Below are 21,463 nucleotides of genomic sequence, written 5' to 3'. Positions count from 1 at the left end.
TCCTGAGTGGAAGCTGTGTTGAAGTAAAGGAGGACAGATTATTACTTGTAACTGATTGCTCACTTCCTGTCCTTAGAAGCTCTTACTGTCACCCTCTCTGAAGCTAATGTTGCCTGTAGCCACAGGCGCGCTACATTAGACGTCTCTGGTTAACACTTTGTGGGAGCTCTCAGTTGTGCTTTGTCAAGATCACAGATTGTTTAGCAGCTTGCAGGCTCACAGATTCCCTCTGTGGACAACCCAGAGGCTGATCTGATGGTTTCTGATTGTATCCCGTCTCTTTGATGTGTACGGCTTTAAATCCAGCAGCAGACGTTTTTGTGACCAGGGGAATTTGTTTTACAAGGAGGTTAAACAGTGCAAGTATTTTGTGGTGGAAAATGAGCATGATTATAGTATGCCAAAAGTATTCACACCCTTTGCACTTTTTTTCCCCTTTTCGTCAGGTTATGACCACAATCTTTATTGGGATTGTATGGGATAGACCAACCAAAAGCAGAGGCTAATTATAAAGTAGAAGGCAAATTAAATATGGTTACTTTTTGTTTTACAAATGAAAATCTGACAAGTCCAGCATTCATTTGTATTCAGCCCCTTTATGAAATCCAATGCGACCTATTGCCTTCAGTTGTCACCCAATTAGTTAGTAAATAAAATCCATCTATGGATAATTTAATCAGCTGTTCTGTGAAGGCCTCAGATTTATCAGTGAACAAACGGCGACATGAAGACCAAGGAACACAGCAAGGATAAGGTGTGGAGAGGACATAAAATAATATCCCAAGCAGCCCAGAGACTCATGGTAACTCTAGAGGAGCTGCACAGATACACAGCTCAGGTGGGAGAATCTGTCCACAGGATAGCTGTCAGTTCTGTAATCCACCAATCTTGCCTTTATGAAACAGCGGCAAGAAGTAAGCCATTGTTGAAAGAAAGCCAAAAGAAGTCTCATTTAGATGAGAAAAATGTTTTACATATAAACACATTGTTTGGGAGGAAACTCACTGCATATCAGCCTGAACACACCATTTCTACCAGAAAACGTGGTGACATCGTCATGCCGAAAAAGGCTTTTCTTCAGCAGGGACGTGGAAACTGGTCAGGGTAGATGGTCAACACAAACTGAGGCCAAATGTTTCAGATTCTTCCGCTGCCCAGCTATGCACTACTTTGTGTTGGTCTGTCACATAAAACCCTAATAAATACATTGACGTTTGTTGTTGTAATGTGACAAGCTATGTAAAACTTCAAGGCCCTGTAGAAGGAAAATGCTGCCTTAACACTAGAGCCGCTAGAAGGGGGAGCCTGAACGATCACCAGCGTGGCATTTCAAGAGGCTACAAGATGTCTCTTAAAGTAGAGTAAGATTTGACCAGGGGAAAAACTAACTTGTTCTTTTGGTTCATGTTCTACATTGTTTATGCAGAGTACTAACAACCTATAATATCCACACAAAAAAATACACAACGTACTAGAAATCTGTTTTTGTGTGTTGTAAATGTTGTATTAATATATTGTGTGAGGTTCCATGTTTTTATTGATTTAGTAGAGACCGAAAAAACACCAGTCTAAACAGAAGAATAAAGGAGCTGATATAATATTTTCACTGATGAGATATTTTTATGAATGGTAAACCTCCAGCAGCTTCTGTCCAACATAGTATAAGAGCCAAAGCGAAGCTGTTCACACACTGCATTGTATGTTTTCTACTCAATAAAGTCATGCTTGGTGCACACAGAAGCCAAACCACAGCAGAGGACCGTGCGTTAGCTGCTGTAGTATCATTACCACCTTCTGGTCGCAGCTTTGCTGGAATATTTCTGCAGATTTACAAGGTTATCTCAGTCTTGTTGTGTACTATTGACCACTGATCTCATCCTCTTCACAGTCTTTATACACAGCAGTTTCTCCTCCATTTTGAACCCTGCTCTTATGTTCTGCGGCAGCTCCAAAACATGTTCAATGTTTTGCTGTTGTCACCCTTTCAGCAATAAATCAGACTATATTTTACAGCTTAGTGCAACTTATTTAGAATATTTATTATAACTTTGTCATACTATGTGTCTGTGACCATTTAATTAGGTGGCTATAAATAAGCCTGTGAAACTAACACTGCCCATTGCACTGGGTTTTATTTAGGGCATCTGATTAAAGAGGGCAGAATACAAATGCTTGCCATACATGTCAAGAGTGTTATTTATTTATGTTTATTTTGTTATTTAATGTTTGCAATAGTTGTTAGCACCACAACCTGGTTTCCGCAGCAACAGGACAGCTAAACGCAGCATTTTATATTGTTTCTATTTCGTATTAATCACTTCCTGGTATACAGGATCCCAGTTCTAATATTTCTTGCCACAAACCTTTTGATATTTGAAGAGATGTTTAAGGAAACATCTTGAAACTTAAGAAAAAGCCACAGGGGGGTTGAATATAAGGGAGTTCTGGATGTATAAAATGTCCTTATGGCGGTTCTAGAGTTAAAGCTATTTGTCTTAAAGCTGACTTATTTGTTTTCTTTTGAATAATACGCTATCAGCCCTATTGGAGACAGCTGCTTCTTTTGTATTCTTTGTGGATTTTTTATTTTTAATATGCAGAGTTAGTAAAAAAAAATGTTTTTATGTATTAGTGTTAAAAGTACAGCACTAGAATAGCTGCTATTTTCCTTGATCATTTGTTTCTGTGCCAACAGAGAAATCAAACCCCTATAAGTAGGCATGCACAGCCTGAGATGTTCCCTGAGTTTATTCCAGCTGGCACATTCGTTTCCTTTTCGAATGTTAAAAGACTTCATGGTGTTCTGAGCTGGGAGCCGCATGAAAACCTGAGAATGGTGTTGTAGCCTTTCTGTGCAGATCCCGGTGCTTCCATCAGTGCTACAGACCTGCTTTAAGTTGCTGCTGAGCTACCCCGCTACCCTTTGCATCTAAAACTCTGACTGCACTGCCAGACTAGCCTCCAGCTTTGTTTCCCACTAGCTCCTTCTTATGGCTGCTTTGTTCCTCACATTGTGTGTATGTGTGTGAATGAGAATCTCCAGTGTTTCATGTTTGGGTGTAGGGTTAAGTCAAAGCAGTGTTTTCATTCCCCTTACCATTGAGAATTGCCATAAAAGAATGTTTTACTTGCTGAAACACATACTGTACTGTTCCCTATCCTGGGTTACTATTAATGATGTAGTTGTTTATCCTGCAGCTTGCCTCAGGTTATACTGGACTGGAGTTAAAGGAGGACAAAAACAGGAAGTTAATGTTTCTTTATAGATAAAGGCCATGTGTTGTAATGGGACAAGGCAGGCAAGGGTGGAGCATATTAAACAGGCTTCTCTGCAGCAGGCAGTAGGTTGGGTGGATGGGTGTGAGGGTGGGTCTTTGTTGTCGTAGACATAGAAGAATAGACGCCGCATTAGCATCCGGATCATTCGGCAGCGTCATATTGTGAGTGGCATTTTTGTTGAGATGCAAAGACTGTGCCAGACAAGTACCCTGGTTTGAATGCCACAGCCTGCCACTCTGGGTCCCTGAGCAAGACCCTTAGGCCCTGAGTGCTCCCTGGGCGCTGCACAATGGCAGCCCACTGCTCCCTAAGGGATGGGTTAAATGCAGAGCACAATTTCTCCATTGTGAGATCAATAAAGTCAAAGTTATTATTAACATTAGTTCTGCTGTCTGGGTTCTAGGTCAGACGCTGTTCATATCTGGTCTGTAGTGATACGGTGAGGCATTAGCACCACAGGATACTGTATGATGCTGGTGGTAGATTTCCAGAGGCTGAAATACTGAAGCTCACCAAGCAATGGTGGAGAAATTGAAAAGATTCAGGAAATTGTTGGTTGGTTGTAATCGATAATGTCATTATAAAACTCAGCGTATGCATATTTTTGTTATTACTACGAATAGTAGTAGTAAAATAATGCTAATAAGCATATTATTATTATCATTATTGTTATAAGCATAATAATAGTAACATTAAGAACACCAGTAATAATTAATAGTAATCATGAATTTATATTTTAATAATTTAATTTAATAATAATACTGTTATAATTATTTACATTACTTTTAAAATAATTTACATGTGAAAAACAAATGAAAGTGTTCAACAGCCACCAGTGAAATAATTTATTTGGCAAAACTAATAGTTGAACTCTTTACAGTTTAATAATTATAAGTAAGATTGAATTAAACACTGTTGTTTTGTAAATAAAGATAAATAGATATCTATTTACTTTATATTCAGAAAGTCTAATTTCCAAGCATACTTGCATTGTTTTTTGGCCTTTATTTTTGTTAGTAGGCAGACAGGAAGCAGGGTGGAGAGAGGGGAAGACATGCAGTATAGGTCTCTGGGGTCAGGACTCGAACCCGGGATGGCTGCGTTGAGGATATGGGCCACGCGCTCTACCGATACGCCACGCGCCACGCCCCTTGCGTTGTTTTCTGAGGTGAACTTGCCACTCACAATATGGCGGACACGCCCACTTATCGTTTCTACGGGGCGCTGAAGCCAGTGCGGCGGCTTACTCTTATACACTACCGGTCAAAAGTTTTAGATACATTTTCTCACTTATTGGGTCTTGTTATTTTCATGACTGTTTAAATTGTAGATTCTCACCAAAGGCATCAAAACTATGAATGAACACACATGAAATTATATAGTCAACATTTAATATTTTAGATTCTTCAAATTAGCCACCTTTTGCTCTGATTACTGCTTTGATCTCTTGGCGTTCTCTCCATGTGCTTCGTGAGGTGTTCACCTGAAATAGTTTTCCAAAGAGTCTTAAAAGAACTTCCCAGATGTTCATTGAGAAAGGGCCAAAGGTTAACATTTAGGTCCTCACAGCAAAGGGCGGCTACTTTAAGATATCTAAAATATTAACTGTTTTTAGTTCTTTTACAATTTTTCGTTTGCTACATAGATTATATATGTATTCATTCACTGTTTTGATGCCTTCAGTAAGAATCCACGTACAGTGATAATAGTCATAAACATAAAGAAAACCAGAAAATGAGAAAGTATGTCCAAAACGTTTGACCGGTAGTGTATGTCTATGTTTGTGGTGTTCAATGGGGGCAGCCTAGGGCCAGGAAGTGCTGAACTGTTTTTCTTGCAGGGATGACAGCAGTCAGGAGGGGGAGGAAGGGGAGGAGTTTGAGTGTTACCCCCCGGGGATGAAGGTGCAGGTGAGGTATGGGCGAGGCCGCACTCTGAAGACGTACGAGGCCACTGTGAAAGAGGCAGACGTGGAGGGGGGAGAGGTGCTCTACCTGGTGCACTACTGTGGCTGGAACATCAGGTAAGACAGGACCTGGGGAGAAATCACCTCTGTACACCCTAAAAAAAAAAAAACGATTCAACAAATTTTATTTGTGAACTTGTAATTCAGGTCAGGGGATCACCGCTACATGGGTATCCCTGCAAGAGCAACAGTTTTATCCTTCATCCCTTAGACAGTGCTCTGATTCTGGAGAGTACTGGGCCATCTAGTGGCAGAAACAGAACTGAGCATTTTGGTTGCCTCCTGGCTCAGTTGTGACTCAGTCCTCTGTCTTTCTATCCCCCAGATGTCTGTCTTTCTACAAAAAAAAAAAACCTACAGACAGGCTGATTTTTAGCCAATCAGAGTTATAGAAGTGATCCAATTATTGGTTTTGGTTTTAAATTGTCTTTAAATCCCTTGATCTACCTTTCGGATCATTTGAATGGCCAAACAAAGTGCTGCTACACTCACCTCTACCTCTCAACCCCCTCCCCCCTCCCCAGCGGGTTAGGGTTAATGTCGGAGCGTTAGGGCTACCATGACCCAGAAGTCAACTGGTGCAATCAGCATTTCATCGTCTCAGTGTTGTTGTGTGGTCCTCCAGCACTCTTTAAGACAGTGGGATGTTCTCTGCATCGTCTCTGTTGTGTGTGATGTTGTAAAACGTTTCATTTTCCACTCATACGACCCCAAGTAGCTCCCTTTGGTACATTTGGAAATATAATTTGTGTGGTGGCTGGTGTGTTTCTTTCCTCATCGTAAAGGTTTGTCTTTTTCTACATAATTCCTTTGGATATTCTCCGTTTGCTGTTGAAGCTTTATTGTGTCACAGCAACATGTTGGTCGGCCGGGTGTCTGTGTGGTGGCTGGGGTCAGAGGGGTTGTTGGCTCTTTGTAGAATGTTAAAATTGTCTTGTCTCTTGTACCACGTTTTTTTAGATATGATGAATGGATCAAAGCAGACAAGATCGTTCGCCCAGCAAATAAGAACGTCCCAAAAATAAAGCACCGCAAAAAAATAAAGGTATGACTGTGGAGAGCGGTCACGGTTTCAGCGTGAACCGGGTCCGATGTCGCAAAATAAAACGCTGACTGTGTTTAAATCCTGACAGAACAAAGCCGAGAGGGAGCGAGACAGGCTGGAGAGGCTCGGTGACAGAGAAGTCCTCGGCCCGAACCGGGTCCAGCGCTCCAAATGTGGCCTGAGTCAGGACGTCTTTTCCAAAATGAACGAGGGTGAGGATAAAGGGACTCAGCAGTCTCCAGTCAAGTCAATAGAAATTACATCTATCCTCAATGGATTGCAAGGTAGCAACACTCAAAAAGCAGCTCTGCTCTGAAGATTGCATACACTCATCATCATCAGTGAACCTGATAATTTTGGGCTTTTAATGATGCATTTAAACCGCATAAACAGCTTGTTGGGCTTTTTTTTTTTAAAGCCCTCAAAACATATTCCATGTTATTGTGGCTGAACAGCTCAAATTTTGTCTCATCTGATCAAAAAACAGTGAACCAATAAAGAAGTAAGAAGACATAAACTCAGTGGCACTGGTTTTACAGCCGCTTCCAGTTTAGCTTGAAACATGGTGGTCTTGGGTTCTTTCTGATTATTCTAACCACTTTGCTTTCATTGGCGAAGGACAGTTTGGCTCAGACAACTGAAACTTGGGACACAGTTGGGGTTAAAAACCGATGAAGTAGGCGAACATTAATTATTTGGAAAGGCCCCAATCACAACCCTCCTGGAGATTCATGGACTGTGCTTGAAGCTGGGTTTGATCCAGAATTACCAATACTGCTACAAAGAGCAGTCAAATATCCAGGTAGAATTATGCCAGAAACGTGTTGATTGCTACAAAGCATGTAGCTATTGTGCAAACGGGGCAGACATATTTATTACAAAAGGGACAGACGTACAAGTTTGAGCCTGTGTGTGTTAAACGGAGTTCACAATTCAAATGTGTTTGCCCCATTTTAGTTTTTTCCCACAAAGTCCCTAAATTTGTCTGTTGTCTATTCAAATAAATAAATATTCAAAAGCCCAAATGATTTGCATTCATGTTATGACTACTGATGATAATGACTGTGTGTAAATTTCTGACCTGAACTGTGAACTTCTCGTTTCTTCTGATTTATTCCTGAAGATAACAGAACTTTGCACCTTGCAGCTTCCGAGATGTCCACAGATGAGAGCGAGCGCGAGGACGAGGAGCATGAGAACAACGAAGAGGATCAACCCAGCGGCAGCGTCAGACGAGGTCTGACAGAGCCGCCCCAAACATCTGAGCGTTGGGAGAACGGAGTCCCCTCTGAAGGGTCCAAAGTGTCCTCTGTGTCAGGAAAAAGCCTGGATGCTGTCAGTGCAGAAAGCCCAGACGTTGGGAAGCGCAGAAGTCAGCCTGAGTCAGAGAGAGAGGTGAGCACCAGGAAGAGGAAATCTGATAGTGCTGCTGAGAGGACCACAAAGGGTCAATCCAAAGTCAAGACCAGGAACACCAGGAGTGCTGACTGGTTACCGAGTGGCTCTCCTCGGAAGCTAGAGGAGAGAGGAGCTGGTCCCGGTGGGGAGAGAGGGGCATTGTCCAGCAGCAGCTCTGACGATGAGAGTGCAGCACTGGCAGAGATCCCGGCTGAGGAGAATGAACGAAGCCGCACCAAAACCAAAGGTTCTCCTTCCAAGAAGTACAACGGGATGAAGGAGAAGAGCAAAGCTGGTAGGCAGGCTGGCTTCTGGGAGATTTCAGAAAAGAGGGCTAAAGGGTCTGGGAATGCCGAAGAAAAGGCTGCCATTCGACCCAAAGGACAAAAGGATGTGTGGTCCAGCATCCAGGCCCAGTGGCCAAAGAAGACACTCAAAGAGTTGTTCTCCGACTCAGACACAGAGGCAGCCAACTCTCCTCCACCTCCTGTACCTTTGTGTATGGATGAATCCAGAGTGGACCAGGAGGCAAGACTTGAGGATGAAGGCTCAGAGGAGCAGATGGAGACGGACAAGCTTCAGGAGTTTCCCAGCAGTGGAAGCAACTCTGTGCTCAACACCCCTCCTACAACACCTGAGTCTCCCTCAGGAGGAGGAAGCACAGTGGAGGACTCCAGTCAAGCTCAGCCTCTTTCTCCGCCGCAGACTCTGCCCCCCATTTTACCTTCAGAACCGGTTTCTGATGCTCTGCCGGCAGATCCAATACAGGAGGAAGCAGCAGGTGGACGCAGTGAGACGGACAGCAGCACCGTGGAGGTGGAGAGCCTGGGTGGCGAGCTGCAAGAGCTCCCACAGGACGACAGGGCAGGTTCCCCCTCAAAGGTTTATGACGTCAGTCTGTCCTGTAACAGCAGCAGCAGCTTAGAGCTGAGCAGCAGCAGCCAGCAAGACAGTGAACAGAAGTCCAAAGGTACTATGCTACTAAACCTGCCTTCTATTACCCTGAGAGAGTAATTATTTTTATTTAGGCCGAACTGTTGAGGAGACATCAGCTGAAATCTCATTTTACAATCTGTTTATAGCATCTGTGAGTCAGAAGAGGCAGAAGGAATTGCAGGCAAGTGGAGTCTCAAAGAAACACAAGCCTAACCGCAAAAGCCATGGTGTGCCTCCCAAAAAGATCAGGAAAACAGGTAGGAGATCCGGATCATACAGTCTGGAAGAGTCGGAACATTTTAACTACATTCCAGGACTGAAGAAATCTGGAAAAATAAATTGAAGTATGAAGAGATATCTTTACTTCCTGTTAGAGAATGTTAATGCTGTTTTTATAAAAAGACGCCATCTTTTTTGTCTCATGATCCCATCAAGTCCCAAGTTTATCATTAAAGGTTGCTGACATCCATCCATCCATCCTTACGGTTTCTTGCAGGTTCCATATATAGTTCCTGCTCACTGTAGAAATATCAAGCATAAATACACAGTAAACATTTCATTTAAACTTGAATGAGAAATCTGAAATGTTGAGTCTGGAAAACTGTTACAGATGTGAGTGAACCCTGGTAGATTGAATTGATAACATCATGCAAATCTGTATTCCTTTTATTAAATCAACTGAAGCTTGATCTTTTCATCTCGTCGTGTCTTCCACCCCCCCAGCTAACAGCAGTGACAGCGAGGACCAGTCTGTTGTCGAGGGAACGGCCAAATCGACCGCCTGTAAGAGCGGTACATCAGACCTGAAGGCTGCCACTTCGCCCAAGTATCACGGCCGATCTCCCCCCTCCAGCCATAAGTACCACAAGCAGGGCGACGCAGATCACTCCCAACACAGAGACAGCCATGGAAGATCGGCGCGGGTGTACAAATGGAGTTTCCAGATGTGTAAGTACCTCTTTTAGTATGGAAACAAATCTGAATATTTGTTAAACCCAGAGGCGTTATAGTGCCTTGCAAAAGTATTCATACTTCTTAAATTTTTTTGTTCTCTCGTTACAACCAAACATTTCAATGTACTTTAGTGGGATTTTATGAGATAGATCAAAACAAAGTAAGACCTAACCAGGATGTGGAAGGAAAATGCCCGTTCTCCTTTGCAAACTAGCTTAAGCTCAAGCAGATTGGATGATCAGTGAACATCTACTTTCAAGTTGTGCCACAGATTCTCATGGGATTTAGATCTGGACTTTGACTGGGCCGTTAATTGTATCTCAGGTTGTACAGGTCCTTCTCAAAATATTAGCATATTGTGATAAAGTTCATTATTTTCCATAATGTCATGATGAAAATGTAACATTCATATATTTTAGATTCATTGCACACTAACTGAAATATTTCAGGTCTTTTATTGTCTTAATACGGATGATTTTGGCATACAGCTCATGAAAACCCAAAATTCCTATCTCACAAAATTAGCATATTATTAAAAGGGTCTCTAAACGAGCTATGAACCTAATCATCTGAATCAACGAGTTAACTCTAAACACCTGCAAAAGATTCCTGAGGCCTTTAAAACTCCCAGCCTGGTTCATCACTCAAAACCCCAATCATGGGTAAGACTGCCGACCTGACTGCTGTCCAGAAGGCCACTATTGACACCCTCAAGCAAGAGGGTAAGACACAGAAAGACATTTCTGAACGAATAGGCTGTTCCCAGAGTGCTGTATCAAGGCACCTCAGTGGGAAGTCTGTGGGAAGGAAAAGGTGTGGCAGATAACGCTGCACAACGAGAAGAGGTGACCGGACCCTGAGGAAGATTGTGGAGAAGGGCCGATTCCAGACCTTGGAGGACCTGCGGAAGCAGTGGACTGAGTCTGGAGTAGAAACATCCAGAGCCACCGTGCACAGGCGTGTGCAGGAAATGGGCTACAGGTGCCGCATTCCCCAGACCTGGGCTACAGAGAAGCTGGACTGTTGCTCAGTGGTCCAAAGTACTTTTTTCGGATGAAAGCAAATTCTGCATGTCATTCGGAAATCAAGGTGCCAGAGTCTGGAGGAAGACTGGGGAGAAGGAAATGCCAAAATGCCAGAGGTCCAGTGTCAAGTACCCACAGTCAGTGATGGTCTGGGGTGCCGTGTCAGCTGCTGGTGTTGGTCCACTGTGTTTTATCAGGGGCAGGGTCAATGCAGCTAACTATCAGGAGATTTTGGAGCACTTCATGCTTCCATCTGCTGAAAAGCTTTATGGAGATGAAGATTTCATTTTTCAGCACGACCTGGCACCTGCTCACAGTACCAAAACCACTGGTAAATGGTTTACTGACCATGGTATCACTGTGCTCAATTGGCATGCCAACTCTCCTGACCTGAACCCCATAGAGAATCTGTGGGATATTGTGAAGAGAACGTTGAGAGACTCAAGATCCAACACTCTGGATGAGCTAAAGGCCGCTATCGAAGCATCCTGGGCCTCCATAAGACCTCAGCAGTGCCACAGCCTGATTGCCTCCATGCCACGCCGCATTGAAGCAGTCATTTCTGCAAAAGGATTCCCGACCAAGTATTGAGTGCATAACTGTACATGATTATTTGAAGGTTGACGTTTTTTGTATTAAAAACACTTTTCTTTTATTGGTTGGATGAAATATGCTAATTTTGTGAGATAGGAATTTTGGGTTTTCATGAGCTGTATGCCAAAATCATCCGTATTAAGACAATAAAAGACCTGAAATATTTCAGTTAGTGTGCAATAAATCTAAAATATATGAATGTTAAATTTTCATCATGACATTATGGAAAATAATGAACTTTATCACAATATGCTAATATTTTGAGAAGGACCTGTATGTTTAAGGATGTTGTCCTGCTGGAAGGTGAACCTCCACCCCAGTCTTTTACAGGTTTCCTTCTACAATTGACCTGTATTTAGCTCCATCTTTCCTATCGACTCCAACCAGAGCAAAATTCACAGAGCATGATGCTGCCACCACCATGATTCATGTTTATAGTTTTGCGCTACGCATTGAGTTGAGCTTTTGTCTCATCTGGCCAGGAAACCTTCTTCCACGTGTGGCAAACTGCAAACAAGACATTTATGACATTATTCCGAATCCCTTCTGTAATTGTGATGAGATCATCACATTATATGTAAAGATTTTAAAACCCATGTATCATTTCCTTCCATTTCACAATTATACACCACTTAATGTTGGCCTTGCACTGAAATAATGTAAACATTTAAAAGGAGTCAAGGACTGTCAATATTTTTGCAAGACACTGTACTTTGTGCTAATAATCTCACAACTGATTAATTCGTTTCCACTTAGCTGATCTAGAAAAGATGAACAGTCTGGAGAGGATTTCGTTCCTTCAAGAGAAGCTGCAAGACATCCGGAACCACTATCTCTCCCTGAAGTCGGAGGTGGCCTCGATTGACAGGAGACGAAAACGCATGAAGAAGAAGGAAAGAGAAAGTAAGTCAGTTTTCTAAATCTCTTTGCTGGATCAAAATATCAAAAAAGCACTTAAATAAACTGTTTTGTTTGTTTTTCTGTACCTGAAGGCGCAGTGGCAGCTTCCACCTCCTCCTCTTCCTCTTCTTCACCATCCTCAAGCTCGCTAACAGCAGCAGTCATGCTGACACTTGCCGACCCTCCGGTACCATCTTCATCCTCCTCATCTCAGAACTCCGGGGTATCAGTGGAGTGCAGGTGACAGGACGAAGCAGCAGCAGAAAGAAGCCACTGCACGAAGCACTTAACCAGCACCCCGAGGTCGCCGCCCCCTTTCCTTTTCAGCAGGTCGGTGAGACGAACCTGATTGGTCCACCGCCACTGCTGGGGCACAAAACCCAGACGAGAAACGAGCACTATTTTCTACTAACAACTGTTTCCTCGGAAAGCTATCCGCACTTAAGTGCACTTTTATGAAGATTGTGTTTGGCAGGGGGGGATGAACTTTGTCAAAAAGATTATCTAGATTTCAATTTTCTCTTTACTTCATGGAGGTTGTTTTGTTTGTTTTTTTCCAAGCAATAATGGTTTCCATTTGATCAAGTTGGTATTGGATCATTTCCAGTGACGTAATCTGCCCTCAAAGCTCAACATGGCTGCGGCTGTGCTCGCCGCGTTACAGTAGGCTCCGGCAGACGAACCTTGCCACACTGGCATTAAGGGCAAACAAAAAGTCATTCTGCCACATTTCTCTGTCTACGCTCTTCATGGGAAGTGCTCTGACGTCGCTCTTCTCCCGTGCAGGCTTGCAGTCCTGAGGAAGTAAATGGATTTGGTTTCAGCCCATCTCATCTCCTCTGATAACTCCAGTGGATGAAGATGGAATAATGCTGTAGTGCCTTTTGTTCTTCTTCAAAGGACGGTCTGTTTTTAAAAGAAAAAAAAGACTGAAGGTTGGCTTTCAAGTGAGCGAAGGGCTACATCTGACGAATAATGATGAATGCTTTTGTGGTATTTAAGAATCTACTATTGAATACTCGTCCATTTTGGGTATTACTGTTGAGTGTGGCAGTTTAAAATGTGCAGTTATGAAACTGGTGAATGATCACATCATCTACTATGTTTTTTTTAAAGCCTGTCTGCTTTAAATCGTCACATCCTCTAAGTCTACAGCACAGCCTTGTTCAATGAAGTTGTGATGTCTGTAACTGGATCAAACTAACTACAGCTGCATCCCAATACATAAAAATATAATCAAAATGAATTTATTTCAGTTTTTCAAAGAAAGCCCAACTCATACAGAATCATTACACTCCAGGGTAATATATTTCAAATGTTAATTGCTATTATTTCAGGTGATTCTGGCTTACAGTTAATAAAACACCAAAATTCTGTTTCTTAGAAATTTGAGTATTACATATGACTAATAAAAAAAAATTTTTTTTTTGTACAGAAATGTTATGTTGTGACCTACAACAATCACAGGGAAGACTGCTGACTTGACAGTTGTCCAGCCAAAAGTAAAGACAGCAACCCACAAAATGTCATTGCTAAAAAAGCTGGCCGTTCAGTATTGTATCCTAACATATTGGAACGTTTAGTGGAAGCAAAAAGTGTGTTGAAAAAGGTCTACAAGCAACCAGGTTGGCCGCAGCCTTTGAGGATTGAAGATTTTTTTTGTACAGAAAAGTCAACTGACCTAAACATGTCAATTTACTGTTCATTCTGTGCACTCAATACTTGGTTGGACTCCTTTTGCATGAATTACTGTATCAGTGCAGTGTAGTATGGAATTGGTCAACCTGCCTCTCTGCTGAGGTGTGATGGTGACATTCATTTTGTCTGTATTGTTGTTTCTCTCCTTCTTGACAATGCTAATTAGATTCTCTATGGGTCAGGCAAGTCTGCTGGCTGGACAAGCACAGTAATACCATGGTTATTTAACGGTACAATTGGCAATGGCATCAGGTTAGAAGTTATATGACGCGGCACTCTTGATCATCACTGGCTGTGGAAAAGTCATACTGGACTTTGAGCAACTTTGAGTCTGTGCATTTGTTATATTTTTTTCCTTCCACTAAACTTTCCATTAATATGCTTGAGTACAGAACTATTGAAGCACTGACTCCAGCTGTAGTCCACACTTTGTGAGTCTCCCCAAAACTCTTGATTGGGCTTTACTTAATAATCTCAGGGGTGCATTTGTCCCTATTGCTTATGCACCTCTTTTTATCAGTTTCTCCTTCCACTCAACTTTCCATCAACATGTTTGAATCCAGCACTCTATCAACAACCAGCTTCTTAAGCAACAGCTTCTTGTGTCAGTGACTGACTCAAAATAACACGTCCATAACATTTCTTTGTTAAAAGTCCATTTTTTGCTGGTCTGCAGGAAATGTTTTTTTGAGAAACGGAATATTAGGTTATATTCATTATCTGCAAGCCCTAATCATCAAAGTGAACAACAATAAATGCTTAAAATGTATCATTCTGTGCGTAATAAAACAAAATTATGGGTTTCACCTTTTCATCATAAATTGACATTTCAATGATATTCTAATTTATTGAGATGCATGTCATATTTAAGTACTGCCTAAAACATTCAAAACCAGAATCCTACATTTGCAGTGTTTTTCAAAAGGAATTTCTACATCTATTCTTTATATTTTTGCCACATTAAGAGTTTTCCGACGTTCCTCCCGAACAATAACAATATGCAGGCCTGTTCTCGTTCTCACCCCTACCAGAACGGTTCCCTGTACTATGAGCAGAATAAAGGTAGAGATATTGTAAATGTGCATTTATATCACAAAGTGACGTTCGTGTGAACATTTTTAATGACATCCCTCTGGTGTTTTCCTTTGTATAAATCCCCCTGCTGTATAATAACCTAAAGTTACATTTTGTCCAGCACTTGTATGTAATTGTATGCTTTTGTTATACATTTGTATATTGAGAAGTGTTTTGAGTCGAGCTATTTAATATCTTGCACTGTTAATAACGTGTACTTTTCTGTACAGACAGTTTTACGGTTTTAATTGTAGTTTGAGTGTAAATATTGAGGGTTACAGCATGTTTATACCCCATTACTTTATTCTTCCTGGATTTAATTTCCTTTATGTTCCATTCAGTCTAAATCCTGATCGTTCTTTTCTAGTTTTCCTCTTTTGTTATTTCATCTCCTCTGTAGTTTGTATTTTCTTTAGTCTTTCTGTTTGATTTTGCCTGCTAGAAAAGAATTATGGTGTTTGATGCGGCTGAACTGTTTTCCAACAAATACACGGCCAGGAGCATCGCAGATTAAAACAAAGTGAAGGAGCTTGTCGGAATAAAACAAAAACAGCTCCGTGGTATTTATTAGGCTCATCTCATGATGGTCTTGTGTAATTTATTGTAAAAATGTAAGCAAAGCAGAAGCCTCTGTTTGAAATAAATGCCATAGTTTGTGAAGTACTCGTCTTTGGCATCATTTAGTTTTTTAGAAAATGTTAAAAACCATCTTCTGTTTCATAGCCATGAGTGATTCAGTGTTGCTTTATCACATAAAATCCCCATAAACTCATTAAAGTTTCTGGCTGTAATGTGAAAAAACGTGAAAAACTTTAACGTATCTTTTTCGAGGCAATGTATGTGGATTTTGCACACAAGTGTCCAAAATATGAAACCTTAGCCCGAAGATGATCAATCGGATCCACTATAACAGTAATCACAGACATTTTTTTATTTTTCACAAAATTATGTTGACTTCTGGTCTCTTAACAAATAATTGCATACAAAAAGCTGTGAATTAGCTCTCTCTGTATATGCACACATTATAAATACTTGCGTTTTTACTTTGCAGTATTGTACAAATATATTGGCTGAAATAATTTCAGTGTTTTTTTAATTTTTTTTTTAGTTACTAATTCATCCTTTAAATTAAAAGCTTTAGTCACAGCCCCTTCCTTCCAGCTTCAGCATCATTGTAAATTCAAGAGAAGTTCCCACTAATAAACTAAGAACTAATGTGTAACAAAACACAGTTGGCTTGTTTCGTGTTGATTAGATTTTATATCAGATCTAATTTCCTGCTGGAACAGGATACTTTCACCTTTTAGCTGAGATTAAGAAGCTTAAAAAGAGTTTTCTGAATCTTGAGTAAATTGTATTGGATATGCTCTGCTGTCAATAAATACACCACTTAATTAATCAGCAGGTGTAAGTAATGACTCTTATGTAATTGGATTAAAACATGTAAACTTTAATTACAGGCTGTCGGTTGACTAGCTCCTCACAGATGCTTCATGGTAAACTGAGTACTCATCGTGAGTATGTGATTTTTTGGGTTACAAAAGGCTGCAAAGACTGTGTGGTAGGACGTATTATCATTTCATCAGTCCTTAAAGCAAATTTGAAAAATGCATGGACTGATTCTATCTTGAGTTACATTTTTAGATATCAATAATGGCACTCTTCTCATTTATATATTCAGTTTCTTAAAGTTAACATTCAGCCTGTAAGATTTTATCCTGCTTTGTCACATAACCCCAAACTTTACTGGATTTTATTTGGATTTTATATAGTATACCAGCGCAAATTAGTGTTTAATTGTGAAGTCGAGGGAGTATTACAAGGTTTTGTGTTTTTATACATAAAAATGTAAAAAGTATTATGTATATTTGTGTTTTATCCTTCTCAGACAATACTTTTTACAGCTGCACATCTTTAGGTGTATGTCTACCAGGTTTGCACATCTACACACTGTAATTTTTGTTGCATAATAGCTTAAACTCAGTCAGACTGGATAAGGAGCATTTATGAAGATCCATTTCAACTTTTGCCACAAGTTCTCACTTGGATTCAGGTTTGTACTTTGACTAGACGATACTAACACAGCCAAATGCTTTAAACCATTCCATTGTAGATCTAGCTGAATGTTTAGGGTCGTCATCCTGCTTTAATGATAAAACATGGGAACGAAGGCTTGCAATTCAATATTTTGGACTTTGGAGTGGGATTTAACCTTTTAAAAAAGTAAACTGCTTAATAATCTAGTTGAACAAACAGTAGGAAACGCATTTTTTATCAACGCAGTCTGGAAAAATCTGAAATTTGATTTAAGTGTTTTCCAGGGTCTGGATGAGCAGGGAACAGTAGTTTATTTAAATGTCAAAATTGTATTCTCTATTACACTTTCTAAATGTATAATCCATCCATTGTTCCCAATCCATCTGTTTGTCCAGCATCTATTTATCTGTTTATTTATCCATTTGTTGTTTTAAATCCATCCATTTTCTATTGTCCATCTCTATTTTCCCACCACCGGGCCTTCATACCTGTCTGTGGTTTTTGCAGGTTAAGACTTGAGAACCTCGAAAAATTTCACTCTGTAAAAATTTTACACACCCTGTAATGATCAGGAAGGCAACACATATTTTAGACCACCAAATATGAAGAAAATATATATCTCCATAAAGATGTGCAGTTTCTTAGAAGAAAATGTCAACAAAGCTTCTTCTTCGGTTTATTGGCGGTTGGCAAACAGCCATTGGTGCATTACCGCCACCGAGTGGTGAGGAGTGTGGGTGGAAATGGCAATTTTTATATAAGCATGTTCTAAAAAATATATATATATTCTTCTTATTAAGCATGTCGTAGTCAATATAATATGACGTCGCCATATTTGTAAGAAAGCGGAAATGACCTTGTTCAGGCGACGTTACGTGTTACGTCAGGTGATTCGTATTTCCTTTCCGCCGCAGTGTGTTAGCAGCTAGCCGTGCTTGTCCATGAGTAGTTTTTAAACATGATGAGCGGCAGGACGAGCGCGATGGTTGCGGGCATGTGTGGGGCCCTGTTCGTCGCATACTGTATTTATTTTGACAGAAAGAGACGGAGCGACCCTCTGTTTAAAGAGAAGCTTCGTGAACGTAAGTTTTTACCGTGCGCGAAGTTGTGCTAGCATCGTTAGCCTCACACGGCTAGCCGCAACCCGCAAGGACACTGCACTAAAGACGTGACATAAACGCTCCACCATGATAAATATTTACTATACTCGAGCTAATTACGGGATGAGGAAGTTATTACAGATTGGTTTAACTCGTAGGGTGGGTTGGCAACCAGATCTGCTCTAGATTTAGTCTTTCTAATCTCGTAGCCACGTGTTTTCCAGATTCTTTGACCGGACTCTATCTAAAGACGCTTTCCTCCCTCCCTCACAGGTAGAAGAAAACAAAAAGCGTCAGGCGAGAAGTCCGGCATGGCAAAGGTGAGGCATTTGTGAAACTACGTCCGGATACATTTTATTTCTCAGATATAAAATGAGTGATCTTCCGCTTGTTTGCACTGAAGCTGCCTGACCTGAAGGACGCAGAAGCTGTTCAGAAGTTCTTTTTGGAAGAAATCCAGCTGGGAGAAGAGTTGCTGTCACAAGGTATCCATTCTTCTTCTAGCCATGTGGGGGGCTGTTTTAATTTTAAAAAAACATTCCCTTTATTTTTCATTCTAAGGATTGTGCATCTATCCAAATTAGATTTGTCTATGAAAACATGCTTAAAGTATCTATAATGAAACATAAAATAGCAAAGAAAAAGTTTGACCACAGCACATTGCAATGAACCAGAAACCCAAATTCTTTGAAAGGCATAATGTATGAAAGCAATGCTAAAAATGATCATAGGTCATGCATGCCTTTTAATCTTGTTTGACCTGTTGAGAAGACGTCCGCTCATATTTTTTCACTCCACACCGCTTTGTTTCTCAAAGTTTGTCTGATGTCACAGTCAAACTTTGCCAAATGTGACTTTCATGAAACGCTGCAGAAAAACCGGATCCACATTAGTAGTTCTGTGATGATTATTTCTGATCCATTAAAATTCAAGCTGCACAACATATCAAATCACTGTTTTGACAATATGTGTTCAAAATCACAAATGGCTGCTGTGATGCAAGCAGACTATAACAGAAGATCTCACGGCTATCATATTAAATGAGCCACGGATTTACACTCTGCACACCAATAATAGGTGAGGCCAGTTGGAGCCCAATTATTAGCTCTTGATCCTTAAATCCCATGCAGAGAGGCTAATGTTTGTGGTTGGACCACCATAATGACGGAAATGAATAGGGGAGATCTTGCAATGTTCAGTAATTAACATGGCATCCTTAGGGACCAATTTCTTTTACAGGTTTAAAAAGCAAACTAGAACTTAAAATACTATTAAATGGACAACAAGCAGAATGTGTTGATATATAAGATATAAAGGTGTTAATCTGGGAGTGTCATTAATTGCAGGCAATACATGTATGGTTACTGAGATAAAATGACTATTGCTCAAGACATTAGGATCCTGTGAAACTTTGCCTGCTATAAATTGAGATTTTCAGGACCTGTGTATCTTTGGTTGAACTTATTTATCGTTAGCCTCACAGCACAGTCGTCTAAGTCATATTACTTAGTCCACTATGCTATGAGGCTAACGTTATATAGATTAGTTTTGTAAATCCACCTAATCCAAGTCAAACATTAGATTAGGAATACAGTAAACTATCGATATATACCGATCTTCTAATATTCTCACTCTTTTCATTTAACCCAGGTGAATTTGAAAAAGGTGTCGACCACCTGACCAACGCGATTGCAGTGTGCGGTCAGCCTCAGCAGCTGTTGCAAGTCCTCCAGCAGACGCTGCCTCCCCCCGTCTTCCAGATGTTGCTCACTAAACTGCCCACGATCAGCCAGGTGAGGTAGTCTTTCCTGCATTTTCTCCCTTCAGAAAAATGCAGCAGCAACCTTAGAAAACCCCCCAGTTGCTTCTGTAGCTTCTGGGACAAGAAAGGGTGCAAGATCAATCTTAGAATCATCCAAAGCTGAGAGCAGTGTCGTTGTAGCTCTTGGCTATTTCACCTCTAAGACAGAAATACTATTGTAAATAGCAGCTGTTTAATAATTTTGTAAATGATCAAATTAAGATGTTAATTCTTTGATTATTTTTTACCCAGCGAATCATCAGCTCCCAGGCTTTATCAGAGGATGACGTTGAATGAAGGTGCAGACGAGTGGGAGACAGAAAACTGCTTTTACTTCTCCTTAAAAAGGTTTAACAGTGATTTATGGCAGCATTGTTCATTAGGGACGGTTGTGAATAATCAGCCCAAATATGGCATACTTTATGATATTCTGGAGGTTAAAGGAACTCTGAGGTTGGTCTCACCTCACTCGCATCAGATGTTGTGTTTTCTAGTCATTTTGTTGTTTTCCTCAATATTTGTTTTTCTTTTTGAGCATCCTGGCAATAGTAATATATTAAATTACCGTAGACAATTTGTTGTAAGTTTCTGTGAGTATAACATTAAATTTGTCTACAGATTAAATTGTCTACACACGCGTTAAGTTCTGTAAAAATGCATTTGCATTGTTGGTTTAATGTTATTTTTATATTCTAGACTGTCGCCTATTTGTGTAAAACTCCATAATAAAACATTCAAACATGCTGAGTTTCTGACTACAGTGGCTTTTAAAATCATGAGAACATGATAAATGATTTCAAACATTTTTTCCCCCTATAATGTGACACATCCTGTACTTTTCCGCTGGGGGAAAGTAAGCTGTTATATATATTTTTTATGAAGAGGTTGCAATAACCAGGTGAAGTGTAGTACTTGGTTGAAACACCTTCTGATTCAGTTTGCGTTCGGTCTTCTTGAGTTCACACCTACCGTCAATTATAGTGACTCTTGATTAGGATATTCCAGATATTTGCCTGTTTGCATCCAATAAAGGATCTTTCTATAAAGGTATCGCCCGGAAGAAGGGTGCATTAAAATGTACATGTATTGTAAACCATGGTACAGGAATGGCAATTCTAACTTGAAAATACAAAGAACAGTGACAAAGTTTTTCAAATACTGATAAAAAGACAACCAGGAGGAGGAGGGCTCTGGGAAGGCTGATAGCAACACTTGAAAACTAAGGACAAAATTCTTCCAATCCTTAATAAAAGTGTTTTTGCATTTATATCAAATTAACATGCTTTACCTCCGATTTGCCACCTCACCTGTTGATTTTATCGTTTTACACAGTAATATTTGGGGTTTTCACTTCAAAACAGAAAACAGCTCTTTTACTACCTGATTGGTCTCTTTAAATCCAGGTTAAATTGGACCTGTGGTTCTGAAACAGCTATTTGTGGGAATCTTTACAAACAAAATAACAGTGCCAAAGTTCACAAACTGAGCTAATTTCTTTCTGATTTATAGCTTTTAAAACAGTTCAGATGCAACTAAAGCAGCGCCCCTGCACATTACTCTGAAAACCAGAACTTAGCGTCAACTTTGTGAAGTTGCAATTTCTGGATCCTACATCCAAATTTATAACAGAATGACTCATAAGGAAGAAAAGTATGG

At 40.4% G+C, this 21,463-nt stretch overlaps 2 protein-coding genes and 1 non-coding gene across 6 annotated transcripts in view; all 3 read left to right on the top strand.

Annotated features, from left to right (window-relative positions):
* Nucleotides 1–15,529, top strand: part of arid4b (AT-rich interaction domain 4B) — a 48,051-nt gene extending 32,522 nt beyond the window's left edge. The window contains exons 17-24 of one of the 4 annotated variants that reach the window (XM_047352426.1): nucleotides 5,120–5,302; nucleotides 6,206–6,290; nucleotides 6,379–6,502; nucleotides 7,438–8,658; nucleotides 8,771–8,881; nucleotides 9,348–9,572; nucleotides 11,954–12,100; nucleotides 12,190–15,529. In XM_047352426.1, the coding sequence (XP_047208382.1) occupies nucleotides 5,120–5,302; nucleotides 6,206–6,290; nucleotides 6,379–6,502; nucleotides 7,438–8,658; nucleotides 8,771–8,881; nucleotides 9,348–9,572; nucleotides 11,954–12,100; nucleotides 12,190–12,341 (2,248 nt within the window). In that variant the 3' untranslated portion in view covers nucleotides 12,342–15,529. Of the gene's footprint in view, nucleotides 1–5,119; nucleotides 5,303–6,205; nucleotides 6,291–6,378; nucleotides 6,575–7,413; nucleotides 8,659–8,770; nucleotides 8,882–9,347; nucleotides 9,573–11,953; nucleotides 12,101–12,189 lie in introns of all 4 variants that reach the window. The other 3 variants (XM_047352425.1, XM_047352424.1, XM_047352427.1) reach the window with 3 other exon arrangements.
* A 2,265-nt stretch (nucleotides 15,530–17,794) lies between these two features.
* On the top strand, nucleotides 17,795–20,550 carry tomm20a (translocase of outer mitochondrial membrane 20). The gene is made up of 5 exons (XM_047351892.1): nucleotides 17,795–17,988; nucleotides 18,280–18,326; nucleotides 18,410–18,491; nucleotides 19,657–19,799; nucleotides 20,060–20,550. Exons 1-5 carry the CDS (start codon nucleotides 17,865–17,867, stop codon nucleotides 20,102–20,104), a joined length of 441 nt encoding a protein of 146 aa, XP_047207848.1. The 5' UTR covers nucleotides 17,795–17,864; the 3' UTR covers nucleotides 20,105–20,550.
* LOC124859686 lies at nucleotides 19,844–19,977 on the top strand. Its single transcript, XR_007036173.1, has one exon. It is a non-coding gene; the product is annotated as a small nucleolar RNA SNORA14 (small nucleolar RNA).
* Nucleotides 20,551–21,463: the final 913 nt, after the last annotated feature.

Source organism: Girardinichthys multiradiatus, chromosome 22 (genome assembly GCF_021462225.1).
Source record: "Girardinichthys multiradiatus isolate DD_20200921_A chromosome 22, DD_fGirMul_XY1, whole genome shotgun sequence".
Taxonomy (NCBI): domain Eukaryota; kingdom Metazoa; phylum Chordata; class Actinopteri; order Cyprinodontiformes; family Goodeidae; genus Girardinichthys; species Girardinichthys multiradiatus.
This window is presented reverse-complemented; position numbering and strand designations above follow the sequence as displayed.